The sequence below is a fragment of the Mesoplodon mirus genome, assembly GCF_964341445.2.
Source record: "Mesoplodon mirus genome assembly, chromosome: 4".
Classification (NCBI taxonomy): domain Eukaryota; kingdom Metazoa; phylum Chordata; class Mammalia; order Artiodactyla; family Ziphiidae; genus Mesoplodon; species Mesoplodon mirus.
In genome coordinates this window covers 175,941,829-175,955,953 of record NC_138979.1, presented here as the reverse complement: position 1 = coordinate 175,955,953, position 14,125 = coordinate 175,941,829, and the positions used below count along the sequence as shown (strand labels likewise).

At 50.3% G+C, this 14,125-nt stretch overlaps 1 protein-coding gene across 1 annotated transcript in view; it reads right to left on the bottom strand.

Moving 5' to 3' along the window:
• DGLUCY (D-glutamate cyclase) overlaps positions 1–10,443 on the bottom strand; it is a gene marked incomplete at its 5' end in the record, with an annotated part of 54,161 nt that extends 43,718 nt beyond the window's left edge. Inside the window, 3 exon segments of the mRNA XM_082620201.1 lie at positions 2,550–2,748; positions 5,061–5,204; positions 10,334–10,443. Of these exon segments, the coding sequence (XP_082476327.1) occupies positions 2,550–2,748; positions 5,061–5,204; positions 10,334–10,443 (453 nt within the window).
• Between the last annotated feature and the right edge of the window lie 3,682 nt (positions 10,444–14,125).

Below are 14,125 nucleotides of genomic sequence, written 5' to 3'. Positions count from 1 at the left end.
TTTTGTACTCACCCTGGACCCCTTTGGAAGTCTGGTGCAGCTATGGACCTGCGTAGAAGTAGTATTTTTAACAGTGTAAAAGGAAATGCATAGGATTACAAAGGAAACCAATTATGCTGCAAAATCAGTTATCAAATTATGAAAAAACTACCATATGGTGATAGGTATGCTTCTTCATTAGCAATGCAAGCAAGGAACAAGATGGCAGACCTACCCTTGGAATTTTGAAGTAGTGATCAACATACAGGATATATATATATATATATATATATATATATATTTTTTTTTTTTTTTGCGGTACGCGGGCCTCTCACTGCCGTGGCCTCTCCCGTTGCGGAGCACAGGCTCCAGACGCGCAGGCCCAGCAGCCACGGCCCATGGGTCCAGCCGCTCCGCAGCACGCAGGATCCTCCCAGACCGGGGCACGAACTCACGTCCCATGCATCGGCAGGCGGACTCCCAACCACAGCGCCACCAGGGAAGCCCCCATACAGGATATTTTTGAGATGTCAGGAAGGACTGAGTGTGACATGAGCATGTCTGTGATTTCTCTGGGCAGCCACCAAATCACAGAGGCTGCTGACGTGGTGCTGTTTTTTTTTTTTTTTTTTTTCATTACAATCATAATGGAAGGAAACACTCAATTTCAGTTTGAGGCTATGAAAAAATAATGCAAATTTTTTCCCACCCAATTTCATAGACCCTCTGAATTTTCTCTGCCGACCTCAAGGGGCCCGTGAACACAAATGAAGACCTCTAGGAGAATCAGAGGCAGAGGGTCCCCAGGAAGCGGGAGCCTCGAAGGAGGCCCCAGGGTCTCCTCTGCCCCATGAGTCCACAGACCCCACTGAGCCCTGCTCACTTCTCCTGCCTCAGTAGAAGCTGCCCAGGATGACCTGTGTGACTTTCCCTGCTTATGTTGGTTCCCCTCCCCCCCTGCTCCCCGAATGTTTTCTGATCCCTGTAGTGGGGCTTATGAAAGCTTCAGGCCATGGCCAGGAGGATATACCACTGGGACAGTCTTGGCAACTGCCTGAAGGGCGTGCTGTTAGCACCCTGTCAGCAGCAGGATGAAACCTCGGTGTGCCTGCCAGGTTGATGTCTGAAGAACAGCACGCAGGAGGGAGCACATGCCAGGGACACTCACAAGAGACCGGCAGCACTCCTCAAGGCCAAGGCGCCTCCTTCTGGGGGACTGCCTGCATCCCCTCAAGGCCACCAACTGAATCCATGATGGCAGCCTGGCCATTTCTCCCAGCAGCCAACGGGCAGAGGCATCGATGTTAAACAGAAAGCTGTCTGGTACCCACTGGGATGGTGAGGTGTGGCTAGACCGTGGCTCTGCAGAGCGCTGCCCCTGGGCAGCAATGGGCACCTCTGTGCAAAGCATCTTGTAATTGTCACACCTCCACTAGGGGCATCTTACAGATGGGAGCCAGGAGTCCTGGGTTCCAGCCTGGCTTTGGGATTTAGGCAAGCTCCTTTCTCTCTCGAGCCTCAGCTTCTGCGTCTAAAATGAAAGGCTGGCCAGGATGAGCCGCGAGGCCCTCCCAGCTCTTACCTGCCACAGACTGCGGTGTGTTCCAGGGCCAGCCCTGCAGGGGCCCAGCCAGCAGCTGCGGTTCTGCACCGCCCCCCCCCTTCCCAACCATCAAGAAAACCGCTCAGACACATATTTCACACATGAAAAGCAGCACGCACTGTGGGCAGCCTTGTCTCTCATCAGAGGCAGCCTGGGCCCCTCTGGCAGGAGCCCAAACCAGGCAAGTTTTAATAAATGTCTCAGACCCAAGATGAAATCTCCAATCTGCGTCCTCCGTAAAGAAACCCGGGGCTGGCTGTTGACACTGGCTGCCCATCCATCGAGCAGAGTACATTCCCAGACTTCACACAAGTGTCCAGAAGGGGTCAGGGGAATGAGGGATCTGGTTCTCCACTCCCCCCATCTCCCCACCCTGTGACAAGCAGTGGCTGGAAGAAAACCTCAAAAACACGGCAGGGAGGCGGCCCCATGGCGGGCACGTCCCCCGAGAGGCAGCCACTCTGCATTAGTGACCACCAGCGGCCGCCTCTGGCCAAGAACATGACCCAGCTTTCCTGACAGAGACATGACCTAGTAGCTAACAGCCTGGCCAAGGCTCTGCCACAAATCCCTGGGCATTTACCCAGCCAGGCGCACTCTCCCCGCTGCCAGGGAGCTTTTTCAAAAATCTCACTGAGGTGCCCGAAGTTAAAGGAGCCAGACAAATCCAAACAAGTTTGGTTTACACAGCACAATTATCTGTCCAGAAGGGCTTGACTCGCACTCCCAAGGGCATGCTGGGTGCTCACAGCAGTCCCAGAGGTGGGCAGGGGAGAGGCTTGTGGTCCCATTTTCCAGATGAGCAAAAAAAGCCCAGAGAGGTTAACTGCTTGTCCTGGGCTGCCCAGCTAGAAAGTGGCCAGAGCTTAGGTCTCTTGCCTCCTGCACCATGGTTCTCCCCACTGCAGGACAATACAAGATGACCCACATTCTCATGTCATTCTGCCCTTGTGGATTGCGTCCCTACCTTGTATGCACCCATGTGGCCGTGGCCTGCTGAGTCCCTTCTGGGGAGTCCCCCCTTCTCCCAGGCCCCTTCCAGGGAGAAACTGCTGCCCAGGAGAAAGGCCACCGTGTCCTTCAGCTGCTCCAAGGACTCCTCCAGCGAAGTCAGGCTGCCCGTGCAGGTGCTGAACTTATACTTCCAGAACTGGGGACAGCCCGTCCTGGAGACACAAGGGAAAGCTCATAGGCCCCCAGACTCGGTATGGACTCTGACAATGCTTTTTTTTTTTTTTTTTTTTTTTGCAGTACGCGGGCCTCTCACTGCTGTGGCCTCTCCCATTGCGGAGCACAGGCTCCCGACGCGCAGGCTCAGCGGCCATGGCTCACGGGCCCAGCCACTCCGCGGCACGTGGGATCTTCTCGGACCTGGGCACGAACCCATGTCCCCTGCATCGGCAGGTGGACTCTCAACCACTGTGCCACCAGGAAAGCCCTGACAATGCATTTTTAAAAGGGACTGGGGAGGGAGAAGACGACATCTGGGGCTGAAATTTCAGACACCAGCACCGAGGTGGTGAGCACAGTTTTGGGCAGGGGGCCTTGCTGGCATCCTTCAACATCCTTCATCCTTTCCAGACTGGAAACTATCCAATCAGCATGAATATACTGTAGCTCCTGCCTCTGCCCTATTATATTCCCTGTAACCTCAACCGGAAACCAGCCAAACCAGCAAGAAAAAGACAATGGCGCCCTCTCTGCCATCGAGGCGAGGCCTGCAGACCAAAGGGACAAGGAGGCTCTCAGTGCTAGCAGTGGAAAGGCCTTTCTCTGCTTTCTTAGAGAAACTCCTCCACAGGGTTGAAAGTCTTTAGTTATAAGCCTATTCTTCAGTCACTCCAAAACCATTTTGCTGAGGCGCTCCTCCGTGCCAGGCACAGGCCAGGTGATGGGCTATAGTGATGGAGAGGATAAGGGCCAGCCTTTAAGAAGCTTGAAATCCTACATTGGCAGGTGAGACCCCATTGAAATTAGATGCTAGCAATACAGAGCAGTGAGTGCTAACTGCCTAGATAGAGGAGTAACTCAGAGAAGGGAGAAATCCATTCTCTCCCACAAATGGGGAGATGCTGGAGCTGGGTCCTAAAGGCTGAATAGGAGTTCACCAGTTGGACAAGGAAGAAAGCACATCCTAGGCAGAGGGAGCAGCATGTGAACAGCATGGAGGCATCAAGCCCCTAAAAGCCGCTGAGATGGCAGCACGGGAGGGGCTAGTAAAGGAGCTGACCTCGGACCCAGGTAGGGCTCTGAAGGACCCTCCCATCCCTGGAGTCCACAAATGATAAGAGAAGAATGCTCCTGGGAACTTTTTCTCTGAGGAGACGGTTGGGGATGACTGGACTGTCGGAGGGGGGTAGGTACTGAGCCAGGTCACTACAGGCCTGATATCAAGTAAGGTACAAGCCACAGGAAGGCACTAAAGAACTTTTTTTAAAAAAAATATTTTATTTATGTACGTATGTATGTATTTGGTTGTGCTGGGTCTTAGGAGCTCCTTAGTTATGGCACGTGGGCTCCTTAGTTGTGGCATGCATGTGGGATCTAGTTCCCTGACGAGGGATCGAACCCGGGCCCCCTGCATTGGGTGCGCGAAATCTTAACCCCTGCGCCACCAGTGAAGTCCCTACACCGAAGAACTTTAAACGAGGGAGTCACATGATCAGATGTAGAAAAAGTCACTCCAGTGGGAGAGAAGATGGGGATGGGGTGGGAGAAGAGGAGAGGAAAACAGTGGGACAAGGAGAACAGTTAAGACGTCACAGGATTTTCGGAGAGATGTGAGCCTGAGCTAGGAGGGCAGGAGAAATGTGGGCTCCCCAAGTGCTCCTTGGAAGCAGAATCAGTAGGGCCATTTATTCCATATGTTGTATTTTAAAAGTCTGGGAGGGCTTCCCTGATGGCGCAGTGGTTGGGAGTCTGCCTGCCGATGCAGGGGATGTGGGTTCGTGCCCTGGTCCAGGAAGATCCCACATGCCATGGAGCGGCTGGGCCCGTGAGCCATGGCCGCTGAGCCTGCGCGTCTGGAGCCTGTGCTCCGCAACAGGAGAGGCCGCAACAGTGAGAGGCCCGCGTACCACACAAAAAAAAAAAAGTCTGGGACAACATTTATGACAGTATTAACAATGTCTGTCTCTGGACATAATTGCAGGTGGTTTTATTTCCTTCTTAATCCTGTGGAGTCAGGTTTCTAGCTTGGGTGATGAAGTGGACAGATGGCAGTGCCATATGTCCAGGGCTGGACTTTCTTGGTAGTCCCAAAGATTTTTCCCAGGGCAGGGGCAGGGGACAGGGGTAGGAGTGGACATGCAAAGACAGCAGCCCCTTCCAAAGCAACAGTCATGAGTGAGGCTCCATGCCAGGCACCATGGGGTCCCCGAGGCTGGACAAAGAGGTCCCTGGTGACAGACACACCTGGCTGCAGCATCTGGCCACTCCCAAGCTTTAACCCCGAAAACTCAGGTTTTTTACCTGGTACCTGGGGACAGCATCCAGGGCAGGCAACGTCCACTTGCCTGGCTCACTTTGGCCCAGCAGCGGCAGAGGGCCACTGTTGACCTGGCAGAACTTTTCAGAGGCCGGAGCAAGGGACCTGGGCAGGACCACCACACTGGCTGGAGCCCTGGGTCTGGTGAGAGAAGGGAAGAATGCAGTCAGTTCCTTCTTGTAGAGGCTTTTTTATTTTTATTTTTTCTGGTACGCGGGCCTCTCACTGCTGTGGCCTCTCCCATTGCGGAGCACAGGCTCCAGACACGCAGGCTCAGCGGCCATGGTTCACGGTCCTAGCCGCTCCGTGGCATGTGGGATCTTCCTGGACCGGGGCACGAACCCGTGTCCCCTGCATCGGCAGGCGGACTCTCAACCACTGCGCCACCAGGGAAGCCCCTGTAGAGGCTTTTTAATTTAACTTTTTATTGAAGCGTAACATACACACAGAAAAACGCACGTACGTGTACAGCTTGATAACTTTCACAAAATGAACACACCCATGGAACCAGCATCCTGGTCAAGACACAGAGTCTTACCAGCATCCCAGGACCCCTTATGCCCCTCTGGTCATCATGCTCCACACGACCCCCACAGGGATAGCCACTGCCCTGACTTCTAACGCCACAGATGACTTTTTTTTTTTTTTTTTTTTTGCGGTACGCGGGCCTCTCACTGTTGCGGCCTCTCCCATTGCGGAGCACAGGCTCTGGATGCACAGGCCCAGCAGCCATGGCTCACGGGTCCAGCCGCTCCGTGGCATGTGGGATCTTCCCGGACCGGGGCACAAACCCGTGTCCCCTGCATTGGCAGGCGGACTCTCAACCACTGCACCACCAGGGAAGCCCCACAGATTACTTTTGCCTGTTCTCCGTACATGTTCTTCCTAGAACAGAATCACACAGTATGTGTCTTTTGAGTCTACCTTCCTTCACTCACCAATAGTGGGTTCATTCTCATTGCTCTGTGGCATACTCATTACTACAATGCATTTACCTAAAACTACCGCTGATGGATATTTGAATCGCTTCCAGTGTCAGATTATTACAAATGGTGCCTCTGTGAACATTTTAGTACATGCATTTTGGGCACACATGTGCACGGTTCTGTTTGGCACATACCTACAGTTGTAGGAAATATAATTGCTCAGCTTTAGTAGATACTGCCAAGCAGGTTCCAAAGTGGTTGTGATATTGACCAGGGTTCTTGGCCTTCCCCAATCAATAAAATTGATAAGAGGTCAATCAAGAAATTCTGTGTTTGGTGATTGGCCCCTTTATTGGGGCCCCTGCGGCCACAGGAGGGAACGAAAATAAGTAACAGGTTCTCTTACTCGCTTCCCGACGCAGGGTAAGCTGGTTCCTTACATGGGGTGAGGGTAGGGGTGTGGCTAGGGGCTGGGCCGGAGCCGTGGCTTAGGTGTTTTGCCCACCCTTTTGGTGACGTTGAGTGCAGGGGTCATGCACAGTACCCCGCTTTTGCTTCTGACACCCTGTTTTTGCTCCCAGCTCTTCAGAAGTGGCAGTTGGGTTTTTCGGTCTTTTTGTATCTTTTGTCCAGAATTTTCCCCAACTGCGCATGCACACAGTTATTTTTAGCCTTTATAGTTTCTTTGCATTTTGTAGCTCGAGGAGACATTTGTCCAGGTGCAAGCATTGCAGGACTGCAGCAAAGGGTCCCAGGTCCCAGCCTATCTCAGTTGTACCGGTTTATACTCCCACCAGTGGCGTGTGAGTTCGTGGTTGCTCCATATCCTCTTCAACACTTGGTATTACCTGCCTTTTTCATTCCAGCCTTTCCAGTGGCATCGAACTGTGGTTTTAATTTGCACCCTCCTGATGAGTAATGCAGATGAGTGCCTTTTTGTATGCTGTATTGGCCATTTGGGTATCCTTTTTGGGAAAGAGACTGTTCACTTCTTTTGTCTGGGCAGGTTCTTAACTGAGCAGGCTCAGAATCCTCAACTCTCCTCCAAAGAGATAGTCTTACTGGAGTTTTAGAGGAAGACCCCCACGTGCACGCCACAATCTCCTCTGGGGGCAACCAGCGCACCTCTGGAACGGGATGTCCTTTGGCTTTGGAGGCAAACAAACCTGAGTTTGAATCCTGGTTCTGCCTCTGGCCGGTGCTGTGACCCTGGGCTTGGTTTTCCCATGGATAAGATGGCAGTAATCATACCGACCTCAAAGAGAACTCCTTGAGTCCTTTCCTGTGTGTAAATTACCTAACACATAGGTATTCGGAAAGTAGGGGTTGGAGTTACATTCATTCAGTGAATTTTGTATAGACATTTAAAATTATGGTACAGAAGAAATATTTAAAGATATTAGAAGATATTTGGGATGTACCGTTAAAGGAACATTACTAGGTAACAAAACATTATGTTCAGCATATTCTCCTTTTTAAAGGAGATAAGAGAAAGAACTAGAAGGAAACACATCTTCATGTTAATCACGGCTATCTCCACTGACAAGATTGTGGGTGATTTTAATTTCCGTCTTTGTGCTTTCCTCAATATTCTAAAATTTATGCAATAAATAGGTATCTGGAGGAAAACTGTAACTGGAGGAAAAACAAACAAGAAAAGTTATGTTTCAAAAAAAAGGACTATTTCCTTAAAAAAAAAGATCATCCCAAAGAAAAATATACTCTTTTGGAGAAATAACCTTGGTGACAAATCTCCTAAATGCCAGGTATGCTCTATCAACAAGTGGACATTTCTTTTCTGCAATAATATCTGTCAGCTAATATTTTCTGAGTGCTTATTATGTACCAGGATCTCTGTGCTAAGTAATTTACATATTTAATCCATCATCTGTATTTTATACAAGAGGAGAGTAAGGCTCAGAGAGATAGAGTGACTTTCCCAGGGTTATACAGCTGGTATGTGGCACAGCCAGGATTTAAGCCTCAGACAGATGACCCCTGTGTCCCTCTGAGGTCACCACTGGGCTGCGGGCACGGGCCTCCCCAGGATGAGTCCACCACCACCTCCAGCATCTTCCTCCTTGGGCATGGGGTAGTGAAGCAGATGTGACCCTCTGCAGGGAAAGTCTGGGACTGGCTCCTGCTCTAACTGCCTGGAACTCATTACCTCAAACCCTACAGAGCCTACCAATGCTACAGACTTTCCAAAGGAGGTCAAACTGAACACCCCCCGCTGCCGAAAGCTCAAGGAAGCTGGCTGCACGGCTCAAGCAAGCCCAGAATTCTCCAAAAATAATCTGGAGTGAGGGAAGGGAATTCAGCCAGCCTAGAGGTCTCCCATCCCCTACCCACCCCTTTCTTACCTCCGAAGCCTGTTTCAAGAGCAAACTGGATTAATACCATAAATCACGAGGTATTATGTGCACAAAGCTTCTCTGTTTCCTTTTTAATTAAATGTTCTTCAGAAGGCACTGTGTTTTGGTTTTGCTCATCTCTGCTGCTGGTCATAGAAAGTCCCCGCGTCATCCCCATTATAACAGGACATGGAATAGAAGGCTCCGTGGTGCCTTTTTGGAGGGGCGGTGGACACACGAGGTGGGGCTACTTTATGGTCAGCTCTCTCGGGCTCCATCTAAGGTCACGACAGCTTTTTCTTTGTGGCGAGAAATGAAGTGAGTCCTCTGAGTCCTTTTACCCAAAAAGCAATGTTTTCATTTTTTTAAACTTAATAACAAGAGAAAAAAAAAAAGAAGAAGAAGAAGCAAAAGCCTTTTAATGTTCCTAATCTGATCTAAAGCCCTGGAAGACGTAGTCCCAAGCTGGAGAGCTCCAGCTGTTCCACAAAATGAGCTGCTTCCCTTGTGGAGAATCCACGACAGACAGCAGCTAACGTGGGTCCCGCATCTTATGTACATCAGCTCTGTGGGGAAGATTCCGTGGTTACTTTCAGTAATAGATGAGGCTCAGAGAGGTCACACAGTCTGCCCACAGCAACAGCCAGTAAGGAGCCGCCTGCGCCCTTGGCCCCCCAAGGTTCTAGTGAGCAGGGTTGACCTGGTTGAGCTAGGGTTTACTGGTCCATCATGTGTACGAAGGGTTGTGGTCCACTGTTACTTGCTGACCCTGTAAAGCACACTTCCAGGTATTCACAACATTGGGAGCCCCCTCCCCCTTGACGCTGGCCTGGGCCACATGACTTGCTGTGTTAACGGGACATGAGGAGGTGTGATGCAAGCAGAGGCTTGATATGTGCTTGTGCATTAGGGCTTGTCCTCGTGGAATATTTCCCATGGAGGCCTGAGCTACTCCGTAAAGAAGTTTGGCTTCCACTGCTAGAGGGGCTTCCTAGAGAGAGAAATGAGAGGCTAGTCCCAGTGGTTCCAGCCATCCCAGTGGACACTCCAGACATGTGAGGAAGAAGCCACCTTCGTGGTCTAGCCCAGCGGACACCCGTGGAGCCCAGCCTCAGGGCAGAATTATGGTTTAAACCACTAAGTTTGGGGTGGTTTGTTAGGCAAGACTAGATAATTGTTGGCCCACAAATAGCAACAGAGGCCGGACGTGTCCATAAACAAGGACAATTGTCCTGCTTTAGTACTTTAATCTGTGTTGCTGGTGACTCCACCATAACCAGAAACGTCTTTCTCATTGTGAAATTTTGCTGGGATTCAGGTCAGTGACAGTTTGGATATCTGTTTTTTCTTGCAGGACCTTTTAGAGCCTTGGGTGTCACTCCTGGGACGTAGTAGGGAGATGGGTGCCACCAGTCCAAGAAGACCAGTCCAAGGAGGGAGACTTGGTCTGAATCAAAAGCAGATTAAAATGCAGTGTAATATGGGGGCACTTTTCCCAGAAGGGAAAAGCTTTCTATCATCGGAGGTCGTTGGTGGTTCTCCCTATGGAGCTGTGGGGACCAAGCAGAGCTGGTTGGTAATAGACTTCGCACCTGAGTCTGGTCCAAGGTGCCCGCTCCTTCTGGAAAGTTAATTAGTGACCAGCGAGAATCTCCTTCTGCTCTTACTTTCCGTCTCCCGTTCAGAAGCTAAGCGTCTCAGGAGTTCCTGGGTCCTACCTACATGGCTGCTATTTCCAGGGAATATATATATATATATTTTTGTGGTACGTGGGCCTCTCACTGTTGTGGCCTCTCCCGTTGCGGAGCACAGGCTCCGGACGCGCAGGCTCAGCGGCCATGGCTCACGGGCCCAGCCGCTCCGCGGCATGTGGGATCTTCCCAGACCGGGGCATGAACCCGTGTCCCCTGCATCGGCAGGCGGACTCTCAACCACTGCGCCACCAGGGAAGCCCAAGGGGAATATTTTTTTAACATCTTAGCACCACTCACCCCTAGCCATGCTGGACATGTTTCTGATGTTTGGCTTCTTCTGTAGAATCAAACTCCTCACAGCAGAGGGAAGGCAGGACTTCAGGTGGAGTGTGAAGGTCATCCCTGAATGGACTACAGAGGATCTGGGTTATGGGACAGAGAGGGACAGATGAGAAAGCACAGCTCCCTGGAAGGCAGCAGATCCAGCATCAGGACCACCTCCCGAACTGCCCAGGGCTGCTCCTGGCCCTGTCCTGGGGTGGCTGTTATTTGGAGCAAGCTCTCCCCCAGCCCTATCCCCTTCATGTCTCAGTTTCTAATGAGAAATTCCTGACACTTCAAGAGCTTTGCTTATGCTCTTTCTCTGGCCTGGACTGTCCTCCCTGCCTCCCTCCCAGAAGGCCTTTCCATTCCTCAGAACTGGTTCAGAATCTTCTACCTCCAAGATATACCCAACAGGCTCGTGCTGGCTGGCGCTGAGCTGCCTTGCCCCCAAAGCATTCTTTGAGCCACTGATTTTGGCCTGGAGTTGCAGTCAGCCTGATGTTCTACTTGACCCTGAACCCCCTTTCTCTCTCCCAGAGAGACCCCGAGTGCCTAGAGGGTAAGTCCATAACTTAGGGCTCTTCCTCAGCCCCCAGAGCACTTATCACAGCCTAAGCACGTAGCACACACCAAACCTACTTATGAGTAACTGAAGAAATGAATGCATACCACGTGAACTCACAAAGGAATTAATAGGCTAGATTTTCTGTCTACAGATGACTTGTTATTTAGAGTTAGGACATAGAAGGTAGAGATTTTATGTTTTCTTCTTTATATCCCCTCCTCTCACCACTACTATAGGCACAGTGTCTTACACAGATTTTTGGTGAATGAATAAAAACTGTAAATTTTAAAATATAGAGATAGTTTCAAAGCTCTAGGAAAATATGCTCAAAAAGTAATCCTATAAATTGACTTCTTATACTCTAGAAAGAGAGGCATCAATATGTCAGCAAAATCTAGGGCTAGATAGCCACGTTGTGTTGGCCTCCAAGGCACAGCCCACGTCTTCCTCATCTAAATATACCACGTGCCTGACACAAAAGTGGGAGTTCATACATGTTTGTTGAATGACTGACTGCAGGCTGGTTGAAAGCAGGATTCAAGGGCAGTGTCCATAGTGAAGGTTCTGGACAAGCCTGATTTTCCACAGTTCTTTCTATCTACAGAGACGAGCCCAGTGGAATTCCAAATCACCAATGTGTGTTTTCTTTTTCTTTTTTTTTTTTTTTTGCGGCACGCGGGCCTCTCACTGCTGTGGCCTCTCCTGTTGCGGAGCACAGGCTCTGGACGCGCAGGCTCAGCGGCCATGGCTCACGGGCCCAGACGCTCCGCGGCATGTGGGATCTTCCCAGACCGGGGCATGAACCCGTGTCCCCTGCATCGGCAGGAGGACTCTCAATCACTGCGCCACCAGGGAAGCCCCCAGTATGTGTTTTCAACTCTCATCTCCCAGACAGAAGAACATGTAAACTGCATGGCTATTTTCATGAAGAATTTGAGATTGTATAAAATCTCTAACACAAAAAGTATAAATGATACTGTCCTGGAAGGGGTAGAGATATATTTGAAACTGACTGCAGGTGCTTTCATAGCTGCAGGAACAAAGGGCCATGGAGGCACAGAGGAGAGGACGGTCGGTCCCCATGGGCTGGGGTAGGGGTGCCGGGAGGGTCAGGTGAGATTGGATTCCATACCCCAGTTGAAGATACTGAGGCTTAAAGCAGCTGATTTGGCAGGTCAATCCTGTGCTTGCCTGCCGGACTGAGCAAGCCCCCACTGGGCCTGGCAGGCCTGACCTTTTAGCCAAGCATCCAAGGTACCAGCTAAGGTCCTGGATGTCTGTGGTTCCCTTGAGGTTTGTGGAGGGCTTAGCACCTCAGCCAGGCATTCAGCAAAGTTTGAAGAGAGAACCATTCCATAATCATGTGGGTCAGTGGCCAGACCCCTCTGATAACTGACCTCACTTCACATCTGGAGGAGAGAATGGAGTTTACCCCAAACCCAATGAAATGAGACACCCCACAGGTAGCTGTGGGCCCTCGCTCCCCATGATTGCTCTATAAGGCAGCAGATGTAAGCTGGATGCTCTTTTGCAAATAAATTGCAGCCAGAAGACCCAAATCTGAGGGTAATTGCCTTTTCTTTCCTTTATTTATTTATTGTTTTAATATAAATGTAAGTGGATCTAGGTAATTCCTATAATAATGTTACTTCCCTAGCCTGGAGATAGATGAGTGTAGCTAGAAATCCTGCCCTGTGCAGTGCATGCAGCGAGTGTGCCAGACACTTGAATGTCACTGGCCGTGCACGCTGGGAGGGGAAGTAGGTCGAGTACCCCCACTCAAGAGGGTCGTTCCCTTGAAGGCAGGGGCCAAACCGAGCGTGAAGTACATGTTCATTGGCTCCTGCCAAAGAAATGCCCTCAATAAACCAACCAGAGCAAGTCAGTCATAAAATAAATGATAGCAGCTACAACCACACAGGGGCGAGCACGGTGGGCCAGGCACTGTGCTAGGCCCTTCACCCTCATTGGTTTATAACCACTGGCTCCTCATCACTGCCCCACAAAGAAGACATTCCCGCTATAGACAAGGAAACTGGGGCTCAGGGAAATCAAAGAAGTTCCATAAATAGGAAGTAGCAGAGCCCAGATTCAAAAGCAAGTCTAAGTTCATGCTTGCTTGATCAATACCTATTTATCTATGGATATTTTCTATGTATCTATGTATCCATCCAACTGTCCATCCATCCACCCACCCATCCATCATCTATCCTGTGGTGCTAATAGGAATCACATCCTCAGGAACATCAGAGGCCTTGTCCCTTTCCCCACAAGGTGATTCTGGGGCCAGAGTTCAAACATGTTTCTTTGTGGACTGATCCCTGAACTCAGGCTTCTCAGGACCTCCGTGAACTCACTGCTGAGTGGCCCAGGTGTTGCGTTGTCCTGCAAGGTCTTACTCTAGAAGTCAGGGAAGATGGGATCCAGTCAGTAAGACTTGGTCAGACTCCAAGAAGCCACCTTTCTGCTGTGAGGTCTCTCTTTTCTCTTTAGAGAATAACAAACTATCAAACCCACAAATAGCATTCCCCAGTATCAAATATGCCAGAGAGGAGGACCCATGGCCAATCAATTCCTTAGCAGGATCTGACACACCCAAAGCCTCAGTGTGAAAATATCTTATCTGTGCCTGTCAGAGATGACTGAAATTCTACCATTAGAAAGTCATTCCTCTGCTTTACCCAAGCAATCCAGTTCTGGGAATATAACCTCCAGATGTGTTCAAAAGTGGATGAGATAATACCAGCACAGAGGCAGCTCTGTTTATAATAGAAACAATTTAGAAACAACCTAATAGAGTCTGCTTAAATACACGGAGGACTGGTTAAGTAGAGGAGTAGCTAAGCTATGGTACATCCATGCCATCCATCTAAACCATACGTAGATAATATGTAACCATTAAAAGAATAAGCCTAGGGCTTCCCTGGTGGCACAGTGGTTGAGAGTCCGTCTGCCGATGCAGGGGACATGGGTTCGTGCCCTGGTCTGGGAAGATCCCACATGCCGTGGAGCGGCTGGGCCCGTGAGCCATGGCCGCTGAGCCTGTGTGTCCGGAGCCTGTGCTCCGCAATGGGAAAGGCCACAACAGTGAGAGGCCTATGTACCGCAAAAAAAAAAAAAAAGAATAAGCCTACTCTATATGCCTCAAATGCAAAATCTCCCAAAGATGTAAAATGAACACGGCAAGGTGAAG